Source organism: Oryctolagus cuniculus, chromosome 14, assembly GCF_051225735.1.
Source record: "Oryctolagus cuniculus isolate XC-2025 breed Fujian yellow rabbit chromosome 14, ASM5122573v1, whole genome shotgun sequence".
In the NCBI taxonomy this organism is placed as follows: Eukaryota; Metazoa; Chordata; class Mammalia; order Lagomorpha; family Leporidae; genus Oryctolagus; species Oryctolagus cuniculus.
In genome coordinates, this window is record NC_142880.1 from 62840001 (window position 1) to 62861428 (window position 21428).

At 47.6% G+C, this 21428-nt stretch overlaps 1 protein-coding gene and 1 pseudogene across 7 annotated transcripts in view; one reads left to right on the top strand and one right to left on the bottom strand.

The window, feature by feature from the left end:
• Nucleotides 1-7700, bottom strand: part of CPLANE1 (ciliogenesis and planar polarity effector complex subunit 1) — a 134060-nt gene extending 126360 nt beyond the window's left edge. For 3 of the 7 annotated variants that reach the window (XM_089312743.1, XM_089312742.1, XM_089312741.1), the window contains exons 1-5: nucleotides 7497-7630; nucleotides 4710-4826; nucleotides 1401-1536; nucleotides 1169-1288; nucleotides 504-736 (exon numbers count right to left, since the gene is read on the bottom strand). In XM_089312743.1, coding sequence (XP_089168869.1) covers nucleotides 504-736; nucleotides 1169-1288; nucleotides 1401-1536; nucleotides 4710-4790 — 570 coding nt within the window. In that variant the 5' untranslated portion in view covers nucleotides 4791-4826; nucleotides 7497-7630. Of the gene's footprint in view, nucleotides 1-503; nucleotides 737-1168; nucleotides 1289-1400; nucleotides 1537-4709; nucleotides 4827-6166; nucleotides 6380-7496 lie in introns of all 7 variants that reach the window. The other 4 variants (XM_089312744.1, XM_089312740.1, XM_051853812.3 and 1 more) reach the window with 3 other exon arrangements.
• A 6050-nt stretch (nucleotides 7701-13750) lies between these two features.
• Nucleotides 13751-14576, top strand: LOC100354868 (tubulin alpha-1B chain-like; annotated as a pseudogene).
• The last annotated feature ends 6852 nt before the right edge of the window (nucleotides 14577-21428 follow it).

Below are 21428 nucleotides of genomic sequence, written 5' to 3' on the forward strand. Positions count from 1 at the left end.
TGATCCGAAGCCAGGAGCCAGGTGCTTCTCCTGGTCTCCCATGCAGGTGCAGGGCCCAAGCACTTGGGCCATCCTCCACTGTACTCCCGGGCCATAGCAGAGAGCTGAACTGGAAGAGGGGCAACCGGGACAGAATCCAGTGCCACAACCAGGACTAGAACCTGGGGTGCCACAGAGAGAGGAGGACAGAGTGAGATAGAGATCTTTCCGTCTGCTGGTACACTACCCAAATGGCTGCAACAGCCAGGGATGGGCCAGGCCAAAGCCAGGAGCCCAGAACATCTTTTTCTCCCACATCGGTACGAGGGCCCAAGCATTTGGGCCATCTTCCACTGCTTTCTCTTTAGCAGAGAGCTGGACTGGAAGTGGAGCAGCTCGGTCTCAAACTGGTGTCCATATAGGAAGCCAGAGTCCTAGGCCAAGCCTTAATCTGTTATGCCACTTACTATCTCTTCTTAAAAGATCTTAATTCCCACAATAACCTCTCTGATTTGAATTTTTACCTCATTTTTTACAAAAACAGCATTCACTATGGCTTCTTTATCTTCAGGGGAAGGCAAAAGAACTGTTTCTTCAGGTCTGATCTGGGACCACTGACCCACCAATGAAAGGCATTTAGAAGATAAGATACTCGGGGATTCCAAATACTCCCAAAGAAATATGCATCCAGAAAGTGTTACAAGCAGAATTCTTTTCCCATTTCCAGATACATACAAGTACAGTCTCAAAGAGCATGCTAAAAAAAAAAAAAAAAAAAGAAAGAAAATCAACTTCTGAAGCCTGAATTCCCCCTAAGAAGGTATATAACTTACCAATACTTTGAATAAGAAACACAAATGATATTACATTCAGGATGTCAAAACTAAGAAACTAGCAATACAAATATAAACAATATCATTTATTATTATTACTTATTACATGCTATCAATAATCCACTGTTATCACAGAAATGTTAAGCATGAGAACTTTTCATCTTCAAGCTGAATCTAGCTATCACAGTTGAATATACCACAAATTAAAAAAATATATATATATACACACACACAGAAGTACATAGGCAGACATACACACACATACGCAGTTTCAAAGCAATAATGGAAAAATGCTGTATCATCATTTCTCCTATTTCTCCTGGTTAAACCAATTTAAACAAATAAGAAATTCTTACCCGTTGTAGCTTTAATCACTTCCTTAGGTTTTTCAGCTACTTGTATGGTTTTCAAACAATCTTGATCTTTGTTCCAAATGAAAAGTTCCCCTGTAGCAAGAACCCCAGCCAGCCAGGCATCTATTTCCAGAAATAAAATACAACTTTTATGATCTAATACTTCCATTAATATTACCCTAAATTATTAAAAATTAGTTAGCCTAGCCTTTTGAAAATATCTGTGTTACTTAACTGTTACTGGATGTTGTGAGGACAATAACATCCTTCAACAAAGGCTGCAGACTAGGAATTTTCTTCTTTGTCCTTCCTGATAGCAAATTAATTTCATTTATGAATTTATTATCCAAAAGAAAAACACCTTCATTTTCCTAAGAGAAGAAAAAGAAATGTGATAGACTTCAAAGAAATCCCAGAAGTTAATTCAACCTCGTCTAAATAAATTATTCTAGAAAGGAAAACAATATAATATTTTAAAAAGATTATACATTTGTACCACAAAGCATAAAATATTAAGGCTGATACCGTACAGTATCCTGAAGATCGTTCATTCTGTTTTAAATATCTCTTTTTAGAATTACCAGGTAAAATTATCTAATTTTTTAAAAGATTTTATTTATTTATTTGACAGGTAGAGTTACAGACAGTGAGAGAGAGAGAGAAAGGTCTTCCTTCCATTGGTTCACTCCCCAATTGGCCGCAATGGCCAGAGCTGCGCTGATCCGAAGCCAGGAGCCAAGTGCTTCCTCCTGGTCTCCCATGCGGGTGCAGGAGCCCAAGCACTTGGGCCATCCTCCACTGCCCTCCCGGGCACAGCAGAGAGCTGGACTGGAAGAGGAGCAACCGGGACTAGAACCCAGTGCCCATATGGGATGCCGGCACTGCAGGCAGAGGATTAACCCAGTGCGCCACGGCACTGGCCCCAATCTAATGGTCCGAGTCTCGAATGCTCCACTTCTGATCCAGCTCCTGCCACATTTGCCAGAGAAAGCAGTGGAGGATGGCCCAAGTGCTTGGGCCCCTGCACCCAATGTCGGAGACCCCAAAGAAGCTCCTGGTTCTTGGCTTCGGATCCACCCAGCTCTGGCCGCAGTGGCCATTTGGGGAGTTGCGGTAGAGCCCTTTGTCTTTTAATTAAACTTCTAACTGACATGACTAAAGTGGTAGAAGCCTTTCCAAAGTCAGAAAAATGGAGGAATCTGTCCTGGGAATTAAACGTGGTTGTTCCCTGCTTGTACAGGTATGTTCAATTGTAGTTACTATCTGCTCATATGTAACCATTTCCGGTTCTGCTTGCTAGTACAGAGCAAGAGTGTTAACCCTTGCCAGTAACTATGTACAAATGCACAGTATTGTATCCATGCCTGTGGCCACTATGTAACATTAGAATGTTCAATCAAATGTAACCATGTAACCATATAAGGGAGATTATAGAGGTTAAAACCATATCTAAGGAAATAGCTCTCTTTGTCCTGGGCTCAGGATGTTGGATAAGAAATTATACATATGATATAACGTAGGAGGTTAAGCCTCCACCTGCGGCACCAGCATCTCATATGGGCTGTCTGTGGCTTGATCTCTCTTTGACTTTAACAATACTACAAGGCAAGTTTTTAAACTATTTACTTTGTAGCAGGGATTTGGCACAGCTCTTAAACTACCACTTAAGATGCCACATCCCTACCAAAATGCCTGGGTTCAGGTCCCAACTCTGCTCGATTCCAACTTCCTGCTAATGAGTACCCTGGGAGGCGATACAAGTGCTTGGATCTCCAACAACCACGTGGAAGACCTGGACTGAGTTCCAGCCTCCCAGCTTCAGCTCACCACAGCCCTTGCTACGGCAGGCATTTGAGAAGCGAACAAGCAGATGGGAAATATTTCTATCTTCCTGCTTTTCAAATATATAAAAATTTTAAAAAGAAATTCAAATTATTCAAGTGTTTGGTGCGCTGGTTAAGATGCTGCTTGGGATGCCCACATTCCAAATCAGAGGGCCTGTATTTAAGTCCTGGAACTCCGCCCAATTCCAGCTTCCTAATATTGTGCACCCCGGGAAGCAGCAGGTGATAGCTTCAATAGTTGGGTCCCTGCCACCCACATGTGACACTTCGATTGAGTTCCCAGCTCTTGGCTTTGGCCTGGCCCTGCCCTAGCTATTGCAAGCAATCAAGGAGTGAAGCAGTAGAGAGGAGATCTCTTGTGTCTGTCTGCCTCTTTCTCTCTCTGGCTTTCAAATAAAATGAACTAATTTCTTTTTACAAATAAAAATTATCCAGAGGCTGGCATTGTGGTTTAGTGGGTTAACCCACCATATGCAATACCAGCTCCCAATATGGGCACCAATTTGAGTTCTGGCTGCTCCACTTTCAATCCAGCTCCCTGATAACACACCTGGGAATGTGGCAGAGGATGGTCCAAGTACTTGGGCCCCTCCACCTACATGGGAGATGGGGAAGAAGCTACTGTATTTGGCCTGGCCCCAGCCCAGGCCATTGCAGCCATTTGGAGAGTGAACCAGGGGATGAAATATTTATTTATCTCTTCCTCTGTATAACTCTGCCCTTCAAATAAATATCTTTTTTTTAAGATTTATTTATTTATTTGAAAGTCAGAGTTACACAGAGAGAGGAGAGGCAGAAGAAGAGGTCTTCCACCCGATGGTTCACTCCCCAATCAGCAGCTACAGCAGGAGCTGCGCCGATCTGAAGCCAGGAGTTTCTTCTGGGTCTCCCATGCGGGTGCAGGAGCCCAAGTACATGGGCCATCTTCTGCTTTCCCAGGTCATAACAGAGAGCTGGATTGGAAGTAGAGCAGCTGGGTCTCGAACCAGCGCCCATATGGGATGCCAGCACTGCAGGCTAGGGTGTTAACCCACTGTGCCACAACGCCAGCCCCAAAAATAAATAAATCTTTAAAAAGCAAAAACTTCATCCCATACCTACTAAACTGAAAATTTTGGGAGCAGGACCCAGCTGTCTTTTAAAAACCTCTCCAAGTGATTCTGATGCAACTTATGTTGAGAACACCTTTTCCAGGGGAAGTTAGCTGATGGTGTAATTTCTCACAGGAAATTAGATGAACACAATAATCATTATAAATTATAAGAGGATTTCCTACTTTCCTTCAGGTAAGGAATCCCCATACCCGGATTATTCACACACTGTGGTGCATTTCATCTCTCCCAGTTACCAGGGTACTTTACAACACACTCAGGAAAGCCACAAAAGGAGGAACAACGACTATTCCAGTAGGGCAAAGTTCAGATTAAATATTCCCTCTTGATAGATGCCATCCAACCTACTTAAACATGAAAAACAAATTTTTTGGGAAAGCAAAAGCATTCTTCCAGACAGACCACTTAACATTCTGGAAAGGCTAACTTGCTCAGTATAATCAAAACAAAACCCTGCTCAGTGGACCAGGGATCCTTCTAGAGATAATGCTTTATTTCCTTAAAACCACAGAACATTCCTGCATCTTACAGGCAAGCACACATTTAACATAAATTAAACTGGTATTGTCTGAAAACAGAAAAACATACCTGTCCCAACCAGGAGACTCGTGGCCAAGGCTTTTTCTGCTTGATACTTGTTGATATCAAAACTTCTAATTTTACCTCCATACTTGTTGTCAGTAGGGTAAAAACACTCACATGATGCTGTAAATGAACAATCATCAATAGCCCACATTCAGTTAGCTGACTATCTTAACTTAGAACTTTCATAACATTTGACAAATTACTTTTTCAACAGCTCGACTTCTTTTTTAAAGACACTGACAATGCATTCAACACCTCATTCTGAACAGGCCAAGCACATTTGCATTCTTGTGAAGTTGCTTCTTAGAAGATGAAAGCAAACATGAAGTAGGAAAGGATCTGGACAGGGTGTCCTTGTAGTTTCTCAGTGTGGCAGACTGCACTGCCCAAAGATGGTCACAATACCTCCCATCAAACACTCTTACTGTGACTTTGGTACTTCTCCCATTGAGTGTTGTGCCCTATGCCTCCTCTCATAAAATTAAGAAGATGTCTGTGGCAATCTTGATTGACAGGGTGTAACAGAGCTGATGCCCTGCATTTTCCAAGGCTAAGTCCTACAAGGTAACACAGCTTGCTCCCTGGAATAACTCACAAAGCCTTCGCGCACTCTGCAAACATTCAAACCACCCTGTTCCCAGAAGTGCTCCTATTAAGCAGCAGCTCTGCGGTGGGCCTCTGGGCAGCACCAGTTAAGATGCTGCTTGAGATACCTCAAATCCTATCAGGGTGCCTGGGTCCGATTCAAGCTTCCTGCTAATACACGTTTGGGTTTGCAGCCTATGAGGGAAACTGGGGCTCAATTTCAGGCTCCTGGTTTCAGACTGGCCCAGCCCCAACTGTTGCAGGCACTTAGGAAGTGAACCAGCAGCTGAAAGATCCTTTTTTTTTTTTTTTAATCTGACAGAGTTATAGACAGTGAGAGAGACAGAGAGAAAGGTCTTCCTTCTGTTGGTTCACTCCCCAGTGGCTGCTATGGCTGGCGCTGCGCCAATCCAAAGCCAGGAGCCAGGAGCTTCTTCCTGGTCTCCCATGCGGGTGCAGACGCCCAAACACCTGGGCCATCATCCACTGCCTTCCTGGGCCACAGCAGAGAGCTGGACTGGAAGAGGAGCAGCTGGGACTAGAACCCGGCACCCATATGGGATGCCGGCGCCACAGGTGGAGGATTAACCAAGCAAGCCACGGCGCCGGCCCCTGAAAGATTCCTTTCTATCTGCTTTTCAAATAAATAAGTTTTTTATGATCATGGAAGTATGGATATAAAAGATAAATTTATTGTGATAAAAAACTTTTTAAACACTTGATAGTTTTTAGTAACAGTTATGAACTTTTTGAGGATCCCTCAAAAGCACAGATCTCAAAAATACTCTGCACTAAAACAAAGTTACAATTCCCTTTGGCCTAATTCCACTGTGGACATTCAGCACAGCAGTGAAGCCCTGGCACGGGACACCCACCTCCTATATAACAGTACTTGGGTTCCCCATCTTGCTCAACTTCCGATTTTCGCTTCCTCCTCTGGCACACTCTGGGAGACGGCAGGTACTTGGGATCCTGCTTCCCACATGAGACACCGAGATTGAGTTCCAAGGCTCTGGTCTTCAGCCTGGTCCTGCCCCAGCTGTTGTGGGCATTTAGGGAGTGACCCAGCAGATGGGAGCTCTCTCTGCCTAACAAGTTAAATCGTAAAATAAAAGACCACATAGGCATACTTAAATATAACCGGTTTTTAAAGATTTACCTGTTTGAAAGGCAGCATTACTGAGACAGAGAAGCAAACACAAAAGAGAGACGGAGAATCTCTCATCCTTGGGTTCAATCCCCAGATGGCCACAAGGGTCAGGCGGAAGCCAGGAGCTTCATCTGGGCCTCCCACATGGGTGGAGGGGCCCAAGCATTCCAGCCATCTTCCGCTGCTTTTCCAGGCGCACTAGCAGGGAGCTGGATGGAAGTGGAGCAGCTGGGACTCCAAGGGGCATCCGCACCCAGACGGGATGCCTGGGCAACAGGTAGCAGCTCTACTGGCTAGACTGGACTCAAATACAACTTTCATAATTAAAATGTAACAAGCCTATCACTTCATCCTTTCATCTTTCAGCAGCCTAAAAACCGTGTCTCTTATGAAGCAAAGTTTATTTCTGCTACAGACTCAAGTGCCTCTCGAAACACTAAAGCTACTGATGGATAATAAACATCCAGAAACAAGTAAAATTAGTTAATGGAACGGGGGAAAACTCAATGACGCTTAAGGAATGCTAGGAAGAGTAAAAGAATACATCACACAGAGGAAATAAAAAAATACAATTTTGGGGGGAAACTCAGTTTCAAAAGAGTAATTCAAGTTCTGCGGTTGTCGCCTAATAAATCGCGCCCATTCCTTAGAGCTCGACTGATGACCAATGAGGGTCGTCCTCAGGGGCTTCCTGGAGACAAGCTCGCCGGTGTCATCCCTAGGGACCCGTGGGGGGGTGACCCGGACCCTGCGGGGGGAGGCTAGGCAGCCCGCTGGGCTCTGGGGCACCCTGGAGCGCGGCGGAACTGGCCCCCGGGCACGCCTGCCCGAGGGCGACCCCTCGGGGCTCCGAGGCTCGGTCGGTCTGCAGGGGCGGCGGCGGCGCACAGCTCCCAGGAGACTACGGATGGGCAGGGCGCGGCGGACGGCGCGGGAAGAGGGAGGCTGCGGACAAGCACGGCAGAAGGCCGTATCGGGGAACCGAGGCTGCTCAGGACCGGACGGCGTGGGGAGGAGGCCAGGAGCACCGGGGACAGAAACCTGCGGGCAGTTACCTCCTCAGGCGCCAAGTCCGCCCCACGCCCGGAAACCGCGGCAAGCAGACGGGTGAGCCACGGAGCCCGGCGCCCCGACGCGAGCCTGCGCCCTGACGACCGCGGAGGGCGGGGAGCAGCGCCGACGCCGCTAGGGCGCCTGCGCAGGGCGGCCGGAAGCGCGGGCGGGAAGCTAGCGCGCCGCTGTTCCCGCCTCCCTCCGGTACCCTGGCGTTCCCGGAGCCCCGCGCCGGGCCCGCCTTAAGTGTTCGCCAGGCTCAGCAGGGAGCCGTGTAATGGGTACTGCACGGAGAGTCACTTCCCTGGCAGAGTGACCTACTCTTGATTCTCACTCTGCCTCCTCTTCTCACGTCTTTGTTGCTGCCCCGGCTTTGGAAGGCATTGCCTTTACCTGTCGCTAGGCCAACCATGTAAATTGTCCTGCCCTCTCCATGGTAGTTCTGTTTTGTTGGTTTATCCTAGCAAACCAGGTAGATCTTCTTGCTACATCAGCTGTGCGCAGTGCGATGAAGGGGCAGCTGGGACACCAGCTTCTCAGCGCCATTTATCTCAGATTACAGAATTGATGTGGTTCATGTCCCAACCGAAATCATCAACTAGTGTGCGAAGCAGAAAAATTTAGAAGAAATCTCAACTTTCCCCCACAATTCTGGGTTCCCATTTCTAAATCTTAAGATGTGGAAGTAATGAAATACCTGTTAGGGGGAAGGGACCCCCCCACTGTACATTCAGCTAAGGTTTTTGATTCAGCTAAGGTTTTTGTTTTTTACCCCACTCTGAGGCCTCCTTTACAGGGACTCCATACCTGACTGTCTCGGAGACTTCATCAAAACTTAGCATCCCGTTTTAACCATATCCTATACCCCCCTCCTCCTTTTTTTTTTTTTTTTTAAGATTTGTTTTGTTTATTTTTTGAAAGTTACAGAGAAAGGTGGAGCCAGAAAGACAGGTCTTCCATGCACTGGTTCACCCCCAAGTTGGCCACAACAGCTGGAGCTGCGCCGATCCAAAGCCAGGAGGTTCTTCCGGGTCTCCCATGTGGGTGCAGGGGCCCAAGGACTTGGGCCATCTTCTACTGCTATCCGAGGCCATAGTAGAGAGCTGGATCGGAAGTAGAGCAGCCAAAACTCAAACCGGTACCCATATAGGTTGCCAGCACTATAGACCTGCTATGTCACAGCGCCGGCCCCATATCCTATCTCTTTTGAAAGTTTTCTGCCTGGCTGTTGCATGCAACCACAGGACCTGCCAGATACAACTGCTAGCTTGAGCTTGAGCTCATCAAACCCAAAAATATAAATTAAACAACACAAAAAACCTCCCTCTGAGCCTTCTGCAGCTGCTGTGTCGTGAGGCACAGCCCCTCCTCTGTGAAATAAACTTTGCCACTTAATTATTGCTAACCGGTCTTTGCTGTCCCACATACCTTGGCCTGCTGAATAGCTGCTCATTTTGTGGCGTGTGGCCATCAGAGTAAGAATAGTCTGTGTAAGGCCGGCGCCGCGGCTCACTAGGCTAATCCTCCGCCTAGCGGCGCCGGCACACCGGGTTCTAGTCCCGGTCGGGGCGCCGGATTCTGTCCCGGTTGTCCCTCTTCCAAGCCAGCCCTCTGCTGTGGCCAGGGAGTGCAGTGGAGGATGGCCCAGGTGCTTGGGCCCTGCACCCCATGGGAGACCAGGAAAAGCACCTGGCTCCTGGCTCCTGCCATCGGATCAGCGCGGTGCGCCGGCCGCAGCGCGCCGGCCGCGGCGGCCATTGGAGGGTGAACCAACGGCAAAGGAAGACCTTTCTCTCTGTCTCTCTCTCTCACTGTCCACTCTGCCTGTCAAAAATAAAAAAAAATAAAAAAAAAAAAAAAAGGAATAGTCTGTGTAATTCTGGAGTTGGCTGCTCCCTAACTTTAGTCTTTAAAAATGCAGTGGGGTGAAAGGCTGGTGCTGTGGCATAGTACAACCACACGGGAGACCCAGATGAAACTCCTGGCTCCCAGCTTCCAACCAGCCCATGAGCTGGGCTTTGGCAGCCATTTGGGGACTGAACCTACAGATATAAGATTTCTATGTCCTCTCTATCTGTAACTCTGACTTTCAAATACATAAATAAGTCCTTAAAAATAAAAAAAATTTTAAAAGTGGGAGGGTGAACAGTTAGCAGTCAGGCTAACCCCCTGCATGGGCAGTCTCTCAGCCAAGTACAAGATCACCCACATAGAACCAACCCTTTCATACAAGTACCTTATGAGGGCATGCCCACCACAATGTCCTAAGGACCTCCTAGCAAACTCACCATTGGGACACCAAAATTGGATTAAGTTTCCACTCTCATGGGAGCATCATTTTGATTTTGGGATTTACTCTGCATGACCTCTGGAGTCAAACCCTATTCAAACCATAAGAGTGACTAAAATTTGCTAAAATAAAAATTATTGAACACCTCTAAAGTGTGAGTGATATGTCATAGTGATGCTAAGCATAAAAAGAGGAAGACAGTTTTGTCCCCATTCAAAAGATTCATGGGACGAGTGTTTGGCTTAGCAGTAAGGAGACTGGAACGTCTACTGCATCCCATATCAGTACCTGTGAGTGAGTCTCGGCTCTTCTCCCAATTCCAGTTTCCTGCTAATGTACAACCTGGGAGACAGCAGATGAAGGTTCAATTACTTGAGTCTCCACTCCCTTGTGGGAGATCTACCTGGAGTTCCCAGCTCCTAGCTTTGGCCTGGCCCAGTCCCAGCTGTTATGGGCATTTGGGAAGTGAAACAGGGAGTGGAGAGATCTCTGCCTCTGCTGTATGCCTTTCGAAAATGAATTCAGGGCTGGCGCCACAGCTCACTAGGCTAATCCTCTGCCTTGCAGCGCCAGCACACTGGGTTCTAGTCCCAGTCGGGGCACCGGATTCTGTCCCGGTTGCCCCTCTTCCAGGCCAGCTCTCTGCTGTGGCCAGGGAGTGCAGTGGAGGATGGCCCAAGTCCTTGGGCTCTGCACCCCATGGGAGACCAGGATAAGTACCTGGCTCCTGCCATCGGATCGGCGCGGTGCGCCGGCTGCGGCGACCATTGGAGAGTGAACCAAAAAACGGCAAAAGGAAGACCTTTCTGTCTGTCTCTCTCTCACTGTCCACTCTGCCTGTCAAAAAAAAAAAATGAATTCAAATAGATTCATGGACATTTATATTACCGTTCAATCATCAATGCCCAGACTGCAATATTCTCTGGTGCAACTTCTCTCTCTGGGATATAGGGAGATAAGAAACATCTCAAGTAGGCTTTAAAGAAGAGGAGTAGTTAAATTGGAAGCACATCCATCTGGTGATACCTGTAGCCTTCCAGGTGGAGCCATCTATTAAGTTCATTAGACTTATAGATGAGAAGCCCAATGTGAAAGCCGGGCATCAACCTCCTCTTCACCTGCTCTGTGCTTTTTAAGGCCACCTGTCTTTAACATACAATGAAGATTTTCTTAACAACATGAGTAGATTCTGAGAAATGCATTGTTATGTGACTTTTATAAATTCTGAGAAATGCAATTAGGTGATTTCATTGTGGTGTGAACATCACAGTATACGTACAAGAACTTAGGTGGTGTCAATCATTTGCCCCATAAGGCTCCTTTATAAAAATCAAGAGACAGTAAAGGAGAGGTCTGAGGCTACAACCAGCTTAACAGGGCATAGCATTTTCCAGCAAACCCAGTTGTTTGTAAGTAGAAGGAATACCCACTAGACTAATAAGTATAGTAAACACATAAGCCAGCAACATAGTGATTTATCAAGGTTTGTGTACTGTAGGTATTTGTGTTAGCATTTCCTTCAAGTAGTAGTAACATTCTAGTTAGAACAGGCCACAAGAGAAGTTCTTATTGGAAATTCGAAGGTCAGAAGTGAAGCAGCAGCGGTTTTACAACTCACACGTGCAGCCATATAGATGGCCCCTGTACACTAGCCTTCCTTGTTGCTGTGAGACAGCGGTAGGATTTGCAGCTGCACCTACTTCCCTCTGATTCTCTTTCAGAGTCTCCAACTCCTGGCAGGTGTAAATATTTAGCTCCATGAGAAAGACGCTAAGCTTCTGCAGGACAGCAATACCACCAAGGGCAGAAGCAATAAGGACTAATGTGTAGGGGCTGGCATTGTGGCACAGCACGTAAAGCCACCGCCTGCAGTGCCAGCATCTCATATGGGTGATGGTTCGAGTCCCGGCTGTTCCTCTTCTGATCCAGCTCTCTGCTATGGCCTGGGAAAGCAGTGGAAGATGGCCCATATCCTTGGGCCACTGCACCTGTGTGGGAGACCCAGAAGAAGCTCCTGGCTCCTGGCTTCAGATCAGCACAACTGCGGCCATTGGGGCCATTTGGGGAGTGAGCCAGAGGATGGATAACCTCTCTCTCTCTGCCTCTCTTTCTCTCTGTGTGTAACTCTGACTTTCAAATAAATAAATAAATCTTAAAAAAAAAAAAAGAACTAATGTGTGTATTAGTCTGCCATGATGAGCTCTAGCTCATTCCTGTGGGTCCCAGGCCATCCTTACTCTCTTTCAATCTACAGCATCTTCCCTTGCTGCCTGTCAACTTCAAGTTCCAGCATCTAATGCAAAGAAAATAGCCTAACAGAGACTGCTTGAACTAGCTTTCCTGACCACATGAGGTCAAATCTCTGTAAACACACAGACACACCCGCCCTTTCTAATGCTATCTTCCCTTTGAATCCTGACTGATATAAATACTATTCAATGTCACAAAATGTAACAAACATAATAAAATTATTTCCCAAATGTTCTATTAAGAGATCATCTTTGGGGTATAGTGTGGTGGTACAATGGGGTAAACCACCACCTGCCATGCTGGCATCCCTTCTCAGAGTGCTAATTCAAATCCCAGCTACTCAGCTTCCAATCCAGCTCCCTACTAATGCACCTGGGAAAGCAGTGGAAGATGGAGCAATTACTTGGACCCCTGCCACCCACATGGGGATCTAAAAGGAGTTCCAGGCTCCTTGGCTTCAGCCTCGCCCAGCCTCAACCTTTGCAGCCATTGGGAAGTTAGCCAGCAGATGGAAGATCTTTCTCTCTTTCTCTCTTTCTGTCACTCTGCCTTTCAAATAATTTTTAAAGTGTTAAAAAATATTTCATCTTTGTTAAAGTAGCAAAAAGATTACAGACATCTTAGTCCTTACACTCTCACATTCACCATGCAGAAAAGACAGGTGTATTCCCTCAACCCAAGCTTTGCTCTGATTAGAACAACTCAAGTCACATATGACCTTGGTCAATCAGTGTGGCCTAAAGAGAACAATGTGCTGATTGGTTTAGGCCCCACCTAAAGACCATTTATAAACTGATCACCATGACAAGATAAAGTGCATTGCCTAATCCCAGACGCTCCCTGTCACCTGAAATGCAGCTATTTTAAGTGTGTTAGGTGGAAGGTCACACAGTTAGACAGACAATAATACCTGCCCAGAAGTCACTTTGACAGACAGCCTTTGGGATTCAATAGAGACTATTAAGCTGAATCACACACTTAGCTGGAATTTCCTGAGTGGTCAGAGACAAAGGACTTTATTTCTCCTGGCAAATGCTGTGGCTCCATACATCATTGCCATAGGAGAGCATCACCCCCTGATTTCTCTTCCCAGGCTGTGCTTAAGAAACTGGACGCAGGGGCCGGCGCTGTAGTGCAGCGGGTTAATGCCCTGGCCTGAAGCGCCGGCATCCCATACAGGCACCAGTTCTAGTTCCAGCTGCTCCTCTTCTGATCCAGCTCTCTGCTATGGCCTGGGAATGTAGTAGAAGATGGCCCAAGCCTTTGGGCCCCTGCACATGCTTGGGAGACCTGGAGGAAGCTCCTGGCTCCTGGCTTCAGATCAGCACAGCTCTGTCCATTGCAGCCATCTGGGGAGTGAACCAGCAGATGGAAGACCTCTCTCTCTGCCTCTCCTCTCTCTGTGTAACTCTGACTTTCAGATAAATAAATAAATCTTAAAAAAAAAAAAAGAAAGAAACTGGACACAAAGTAGTCAGATAGGAAACTATGCACAGATGCCCTGATAATTTACCAAGTCACTGGTGCCTATCTTATCTTTAGACAAGTGTAGTGGTATTATTATAACATGTGTCTTCTCAATTTCAAGTCCAAAGTTTCTCTTGTTTAAATAAATAAAACTCATCAGGAGGAAGAAGACAACAAACTTTTAGGTCAAATACTGAGATAAGGCCCAAATCCCTTCTCTGTCAGGGCAGAACTTAGCAAAGAACACTCATGCTTTTAGGAAAGTTCTATGTTCTTTATGTTCTTGGGCCCCTGAACCACCTTATTAGTCAGATCGTGTCCTCCATCACAGCTTCCCTGCGGTTTGATGGAGCCCTGAATGTTGATCTGACAGAATTCCAGACCAACCTGGTGCCCTACCCCAGCATCCACTTCCCTCTGGCCACATAACGCCCCCATCATCTCTGCTGAGAAAGTCTACCACTAATAGCTTTCTGTAGTAGAGATCACCAATGCCAATGGCTTTGAGCCGGCCAACCAGATGGCAAAATGTGACCCTCGCCACAGTAAATACATGGCTTGCTGCCTGCTGTACCATGGAGACGTGGTTCCCAAAGATGTCAATGCTGCCATCGCCACCATCAAGACCAAGTGGAGCATCCAGTTTGTGGATTGGTGCCCTACTGGCTTCAAGGTTGGCATTAACTACCAGCCTCCCACGGTGGTGCCTGGTGGAGACCTGGCCAAGGTGCAGCGAGCTGTGTGCATGCTGAGCAACACCACAGCCATTGATGAGGCCTGGGCTCGCCTGGACCACAAGTTTGACCTGATGTATGCCAAGCGTGCCTTTGTTCACTGCTACGTGGGGGAGGGCATGGAGGAGGGAGAATTTTCTGAAGCTCGTGAGGACATAGCTGCCCTGGAGAAGGATTAAGAGGAGGTTGGTGTGGGTTCTGTTGAAGGTGAGGGTGCGGAGGAAGGAGAGGAATACTAATTTTCCATTCCTTTGAGCCCTGCAGCATGTCACAATCACTGAACTTCAGCTTCAACAGTAGCTGACAGCCATTGGACTTTCCCGGCTACATTGTCTTCACTCAACTGTGATCATGTCCATCTTTTCCATGTGTACCTGTGAGATATTTCCATCATGTCTGAAAGTAAAGGCTGCCTTGGTCTGGGAAAGCAGTAGAAGATGGCCCAAATGCTTGGGCCCCTGCACCCGTGTGTGACACTGGGGGAAAGCACCTGGCTCCTTGCTTCAGATTGGCGCAGCTCCAGCCGCTGTGGCCATCTGGAGAGTGAACCAACGGAAGGAAGACCTTTCTCTCTGCCTCTCCCTCTCATTGTCTGTAACTCTACCTCTCAAATAAATAAATAAAACCTTTAAAATTTTTTTGGATGTTTATAACATCATCCTGTAGACCATACAAAATTATCAACTTAAAAATTAGCCTGCCGCCGGCGCCGCATCTCACTTGGCTAATCCTCTGCCTGCAGTGCCAGTACCCTAGGTTTTAATTCTTGTTGGGGTGCCGGATTCTGCCCCGGTTGCTCCTCTTCCAGTCCAGCTCTCTGCTGTGGCCCGGGAAGGCAGTGGAGGATGGCCCAAGTCTTTGGGCCCTGCACCCGCATGGGAGACCAGGAGGAAGCACCTGGATCCTGGCTTTGGATTGGCGCAGCATGTCAGCCATAGTGGTCATTTGGATGGGTGAACCAATGGAAGGAAGACCTTTCTCTCTCTCTCTCTCTCTCTCTCTCTCTCACTGTCTAACTCTGCCTGTTTAAAAAAAAAAAAAGAAATAAAAGAAAATAAAAGAAAAAAATAGCCTGCCATAGATTTATTGAATTTCAAGTTCCTCCTGTGGTTGCCTTGGTAGGGCCAGACCAATTAATTCTTCCTCTGGCTATATATAGCCTCCTGGCTTGGCGTTCCTCACCCTTGCAGTAGACTAAACTTTAAAGAATGAGTAGGGAGCCAGTGGTGTGGCATGGAAGGTTAAGCTGCAGCCTGTGACATTGGCATCCCCCATGGGCACAGGTTTGAATCCTGGATGCTCCACTTCCAATCCAGCTCCCTGCTAATGTGGCTGGGAAAGCAGCGGAAGATGGCCCTAGTGTTTGGTGCCCTGCATCCATGTGGAAGACCTGGAAGAAGCTCCTGGCTCCTGACTTCAGCCTGTCCCAGCTCTGGCCATTGCAGCCATTTGCTGAGTAAACCAGCAGATGGAAGACCCCTTCACCCTCGCCCTGTAACTCTGCCTTGCAAATAAATAAAATAAATCTTAAAAAAAAAAAAAGCTGAGTAGAATTTTGAGAAGTGAGTCAAGAACCATCACATGAAATAAATACAGGATGTATTCAAGAAATGTGAAATGAGCTCACTGTGAACTCACTGGCAGATATAACTACGAGGTAACTGGCAGACACGCTCTCTGAGAATAGCCACTCTAAGCACACAGAGGAACCTTAGCAGCCAGAGTGAAAGTGCATGCCTTTGTCCTCTCTTGGTGCCCCACCTCAGCTAAGTGGGCCACAGGTTGACATATGTCTTAAGGCAGTGGTGTGTAGGTAAAATATTTAATAGCCTGCTTTGGGGAAAAAGGGTACCATCATATATAGCATTGCCCAATTTTGTGGGGTGAATTCTTGCATCATGACTGATTTCAGATTAAAACCTGATACTGCCGGCGCCGCAGCTCCCTAGGCTAATCCTCCACCTGCGGCGCTGGCACACCAGGTTCTAGTCCAGGTCGGGGTGCCGGATTCTGTCCCGGTTGCCCCTCTTCCAGGCCAGCTCTCTGCTGTGGCCTGGGAAGGCAGTGGAGGATGGCCCAAGTACTTGAGTCCTGAACCCCGTGGGAGACCAGGAGAAGCACCTGGCTCCTGGCTTCGGATCAGCGGGATGCGCCGGCCGCAGCGTGCCAGCCGTGGTGGCCATTGGAGGGTGAACCAATGGCAAAAGGAAGACCTTTCTCTCTGTCTCTCTCTCTCACTATCCACTCTGCCTGTCAAAACAAACAAACAAACAAACAAAAAAAAAAAAACACAAAACCTGATACCAGGGAGCCTGTGATGTAGCCTAGTGGGTAAAGCCCACCAGTGATGTTGGCATCACAAAAGGGTTCCAGTTTGAGACCCATTTGCTCTGCTTCTTATCCAGCTCCCTGCTAATGCCTCTAGGAATGCAGTAGAGGACAGTCTAAGTGTTGGGCCCCTGCATCCACATGGGAAACCAGGAAGAAGTTCTTGGCTCCCAGCTTCCGACTGACCTAGATCTTGCCATTGCAGCCATATGGGAAGTGAGCCAGCGGTTGGAAGATCTTCTATCTGCTGGTTCACTCCCCAGATGGCCACAACAGCTGGAGCTGGGCTAATCCTAAGCCAGGAGCCAAGAGCTTGTTCTAGGTCTGCCATGTGGGTACAGGGGCCCAAGGACTTGGACCATCTTCTACTTCTTTTCCCAGGTCATACCAGAGAGCTGGTTCAGAAGTAGAGCAGCCAGGACTCAAATCGGCACCCATATGGGATGCTGGCACTGCAGGCAGTGACTTACCACTATGCCACAGTGTCAGCCCCGTGATTGGCTTTTACCTGTAAGGATTCACTCTGCACTCTGTGGAGGAAGGGAAGAGATCCTAATGAAATTGGGTTCCTATTAGGAAGATAAAACAGAAAATGAAGGGGCCAGTGCCACTGTGATGCTGGCATCCCAAATGCGCACCTGCTCCACTTCTGATCCAACTCTCTGCTAATGCTCTTGGGGGAAATAGTGGAAGATGCCCCAGGTGCTTAGGTCCCTGCCACCCATGTGGGAGACCTAGATGAAGCTCCTTGCTCCTGGCTTCAGCCTGACTCAGCCCCAGCTGTTGTAGCCATCTGAGGAGTAAACCAGGGGATGGTCTTCTTAAAAAATTGTCGATTAGATCATGTGCTGTATTTTATCCTTTCTAAGGTATGCTTTCCCCCTCTACCATGTTAACATCTATAAGTGGGATGAACATGCAACAGCTGTCAGCCATGTGGCAGTAATTTCCTGTGCACACATATGAAAGCTTGCAGAACCATCATTAACTGCTTGATAGAAAATTCCTGAGTGAACAGTACAACACTCTTAAGAAATATCTCAGGGGCTGACGTTGTGGCACAGTGGGTTAAATCCCCAGCCTGCAATGCCAGCATCCCATATGGGTGCTGGTTCAAGTTCCAGCTGCTCCTCTTCAATCCAACTCTCTGCTATGATCGGGGAAAGCAGTAGAAGATGGCCCAAGTCCTTGGGCCCCTGCACCCACATGGGAGACCTGGAAGAAGCTCTTGTCTCCTCGCTTCGGATCAGTTCAGCTCTGGCTGTTGTGGTCATTTGGGGAGTGAACCAGCGGAATGGAAAAACTCTCTCTCTCTGGCTCTACCTCTCTTTGTAACTCTTTCAAATAAAATAAAATAATTTTTTTAAGAAAAAAGAAATATCTCATCAGCAATGTTCTTAATGGCCAGACATTGTTCGTTGGTTAGGGTCTGGGAAGAATCTGGGATTTTACTCTACTTGCAAGCTATCTTATTACTGTGTCATGGGTGCTAGCAGAAAACAGGAGACCATGGGGTTAGAGACAAAAGATGTTATTTGGGGAGGCAAAAGCAGCAGGCAGAACTATAAGATGTACACGACATCCCCCATCTTCTCTCTCTCTCTCTCTCTCTTTTTTTTTTTTTTTTACAGGCAGAGTGGACAGTGAGAGAGAGAGACAGAGAGAAAGGTCTTCCTTTTTTGCCGTTGTTTCACCCTCCAATGGCCGCCGCGGCCAGCGCACCGCGCTGATCCGATGGCAGGAGCCAGGTACTTCTCCTGGTCTCCCATGGGGTGCAGGGCCCAAGCACCTGGGCCATCCTCCACTGCACTCCTGGGCCACAGCAGAGAGCTGGCCTGGAAGAGGGGCAACTGGGACAGAATCCGGCACCCCGACCGGGACTAGAACCCGGTGTGCCGGCGCCGCAAGGCGGAGGATTAGCCTACTGAGCCGCGGCGCCGGCCTCTTCTCTCTCTTTTTAAAAAAATATTTATTTTGTTTATTTGAAAGAGTTACAGAGAGAGGTAGAGACAGAGAGAGAGGTCTTCCATCTACTGGTTCACTCCCCAGATGGCTGCAAAGGCTGGAGCTGACATAGCAGGGAGTTGGATCAGAAGAAAAGTAGCCAGGACTAGAACCAGTGCCCATATGGAATGCCGGCACTTTAGGCAGGGGCTTTAACCTGCTGCACCACAGTGCCAGCCCCTCCCTGTGCCTGTCAATTCCTGGGTGACTGAGATTCCCAAAGTGGATTGTGTGATAGTAGAGGACTATTGAGGTGAGGGATTTACTGTTTTTATAGTAAATGGCAAATTGGCTGGCTGTTTGAATGGCAAACAGAAGCCTGAAAAACAGCCTGGATAAAAAGCAGTGAGGGCCTTGCATTCTTGGCATACCCTGCAGGGCATGGGACACTCAGGATCATAGTGATCGCTTTGCCTAAATAATTTTTTGAAAGATTTATCTATTTATTTATTTATTTGAAAGACAGAGTTACACACAGAGAGAAGGAGAGGCAGAGAGAGAGAGAGGCAGAGAGAGAGCGAGAGGACTTCCATCTGCTGGTTCACTCTCCAGATGGCCGCAATGACAGGAGCTGCGCCGATCCGAAGCCAAGAGCCAGGAGCTTCTTCCGGGTCTCCCACGTGGGTGCAGGGGCCGAAGGACTTGGGCCATCCTCTACTGCTTTCCCAGGCCATAGCAGAGAGCTAGATCACAAGTGGTGCAGCCGGGACTTGAACCAGCGTCCATATGGGATGCAGCACTGCAGGCGATAGCTGTGCCGCCCCCAGCCCAATTAATGTTGACAAGACATCAATATGTGTGTCAAGAAATGTTTCAGGGGTGGGTGTTATGGCACAGATGGCTAAGTTACTGCTCAGGATGCCCACTTCTCATATTGGAATGCCTGGGACCAAGTCCCAAGATTTTATTTAGTTGAAAGGCAGTTACAGAAAGACACAGAGAGAAAAGTCTTCAATCCAGTGGTTCACTCTCCAAATGGCCAGAACAACCAGAGCTGGGCCTGTCCAAAGCCAGGAGCCAGAAGCTTCTTCTGGTTTTCACATATGGGTGCAGGGGCCCAAGCACTTTGGCCATCCTCTGCTGCACTCCTAGGCGCATTAGCAGGGAGCTGGATGGGAAGTGGAGCTGCTGGGACTCAAAACAATGCCCATGTGGGATGCCAGCAGTTTACTCCACTGCATCAGAGCGCTGGACCCCTGCATCTGCTTCTAACCCAGCTTTCTGCTAACACCCTGGGAGGCAGCAGATGATGATTGGAGTTCTTGGGTCTGCCGCTCATGTGGGGGCCCCAGATGGAGCTCCTGGCTCCTGGTTTTGCCTGGCCCAGTCCCAGCTGTTATGGGCATTTAGAGAGTGACCCAACAGAAGGAAAATTTCTCTTTCTTGCCCCCCCTCCCTGTAAACTCTGCCTTTCAAATAAGTAAATAAATCTTTAAAAAGAAAAGAAAGGCGGCTCCGCGGCTCAATAGGCTAATCCTCCACCTGTGGCACCGGCACACCGGGTTCTAGTCCCGGTCAGGGCACCAGATTCTGTCCCGGTTGCTCCTCTTCCAGTTCAGCTCTCTGCTGTAGGCCAGGAGTTCAGTGGAGGATGGCCCAGGTCCTTGGGCCCTGCACCCCATGGGAGACCAGGAGGAGGCACCTGGCTCCTGGCTTCGGATCAGCGTGGTACGCCAGCAGCAGGAAAAGGAAGACCTTTCTCTCTGTCTCTCTCTCTCACTGTCCACTCTGCCTGTCAAAAAAAAAAAAAAATCAGTTTGGAAATAATTTATTTAGCTGCCATTTTCTGTTTCGTTAATGTACAAAATGATATAAAGATCTCTTTAAAAATCTAATGCATTCTCCCTATAAATGTAAAAAATTGCCAGTCCTCTTATTCTTATTTTAGCAATTTTAAAAATTTTTTACTAAATTTATCCTTTTTCACCATTGGAACAAAGTTCTAAAAAGCCTGCAAAGCATTCAAGAGAAATACCTACTGAGATCTGCTGGAGGAGTGTCTGAATAGAGCTATGAATCTCTTTATTTTTGTAAAGATTTTGGGGTCAGCACTGTGGCATAACGGGTAAAGTCGCTGCCTGCAGTGCCAGCATCCCATATGGGCACCAGTTCGAGACCCTGCTGCTCCACTTCCAATACAGCTCTCTACTATGGCCTGAAAAGCAGTAGAAGATGGCCCAAGTCTTTGGGCCCCTGCACCCACCTGGGAGACCTGGAAGAATGTCCTGGCTCCTGGCTTTGGATAGGCACAGCTCTGGCAGTTTCGGCCATTGGGGAATGAACAAGCAGATGGAAGAATTTTTTTCTTTCTCTCTCTGCTTCTCCTCTTTCTGTGTAACTCTGACTTTCAAATAAATAAATAAACCTTTTTTAAAAAAATTTTATCCATTCATATGACAGGTGGAGTTACAGACAGTGAGAAGGAGAGACAGAGAAAGAGATCTTCCATCTGCTGGTTCACTCCCCAAATGGCCACAACGGCCAGAGCTGAACTGATCCAAAACCAAGAGCCAGGAGCTTCCTCCAGGTCTCCCTCGTGAGTCCAGGGGCTCAGGAGCTTCGGCCATCTTCTACTTTCCCAGGCCATAGCAGAGAACTGGATAGGAAGAGTAGCAGCCAGGACTAGAACCAGCGCCCATGTGGGATGCCGACACTGCAGGCGGAGGAACAATCCACTGTGCCACAGCACCGGCCCCAGAGCTATGAATCTGATCTACTTGGGCAATGTGCATATAGGGTCTGTTTCATCTTATTCACCTGGAGCAACCTTGAGAGATCCCTGGTTCTTATCTATACATTTAAAAAAATTATTTATTTGAAAGGCAGAGTTACAGAGAGGCAGAAGTAGAGAGAGAGGTTTT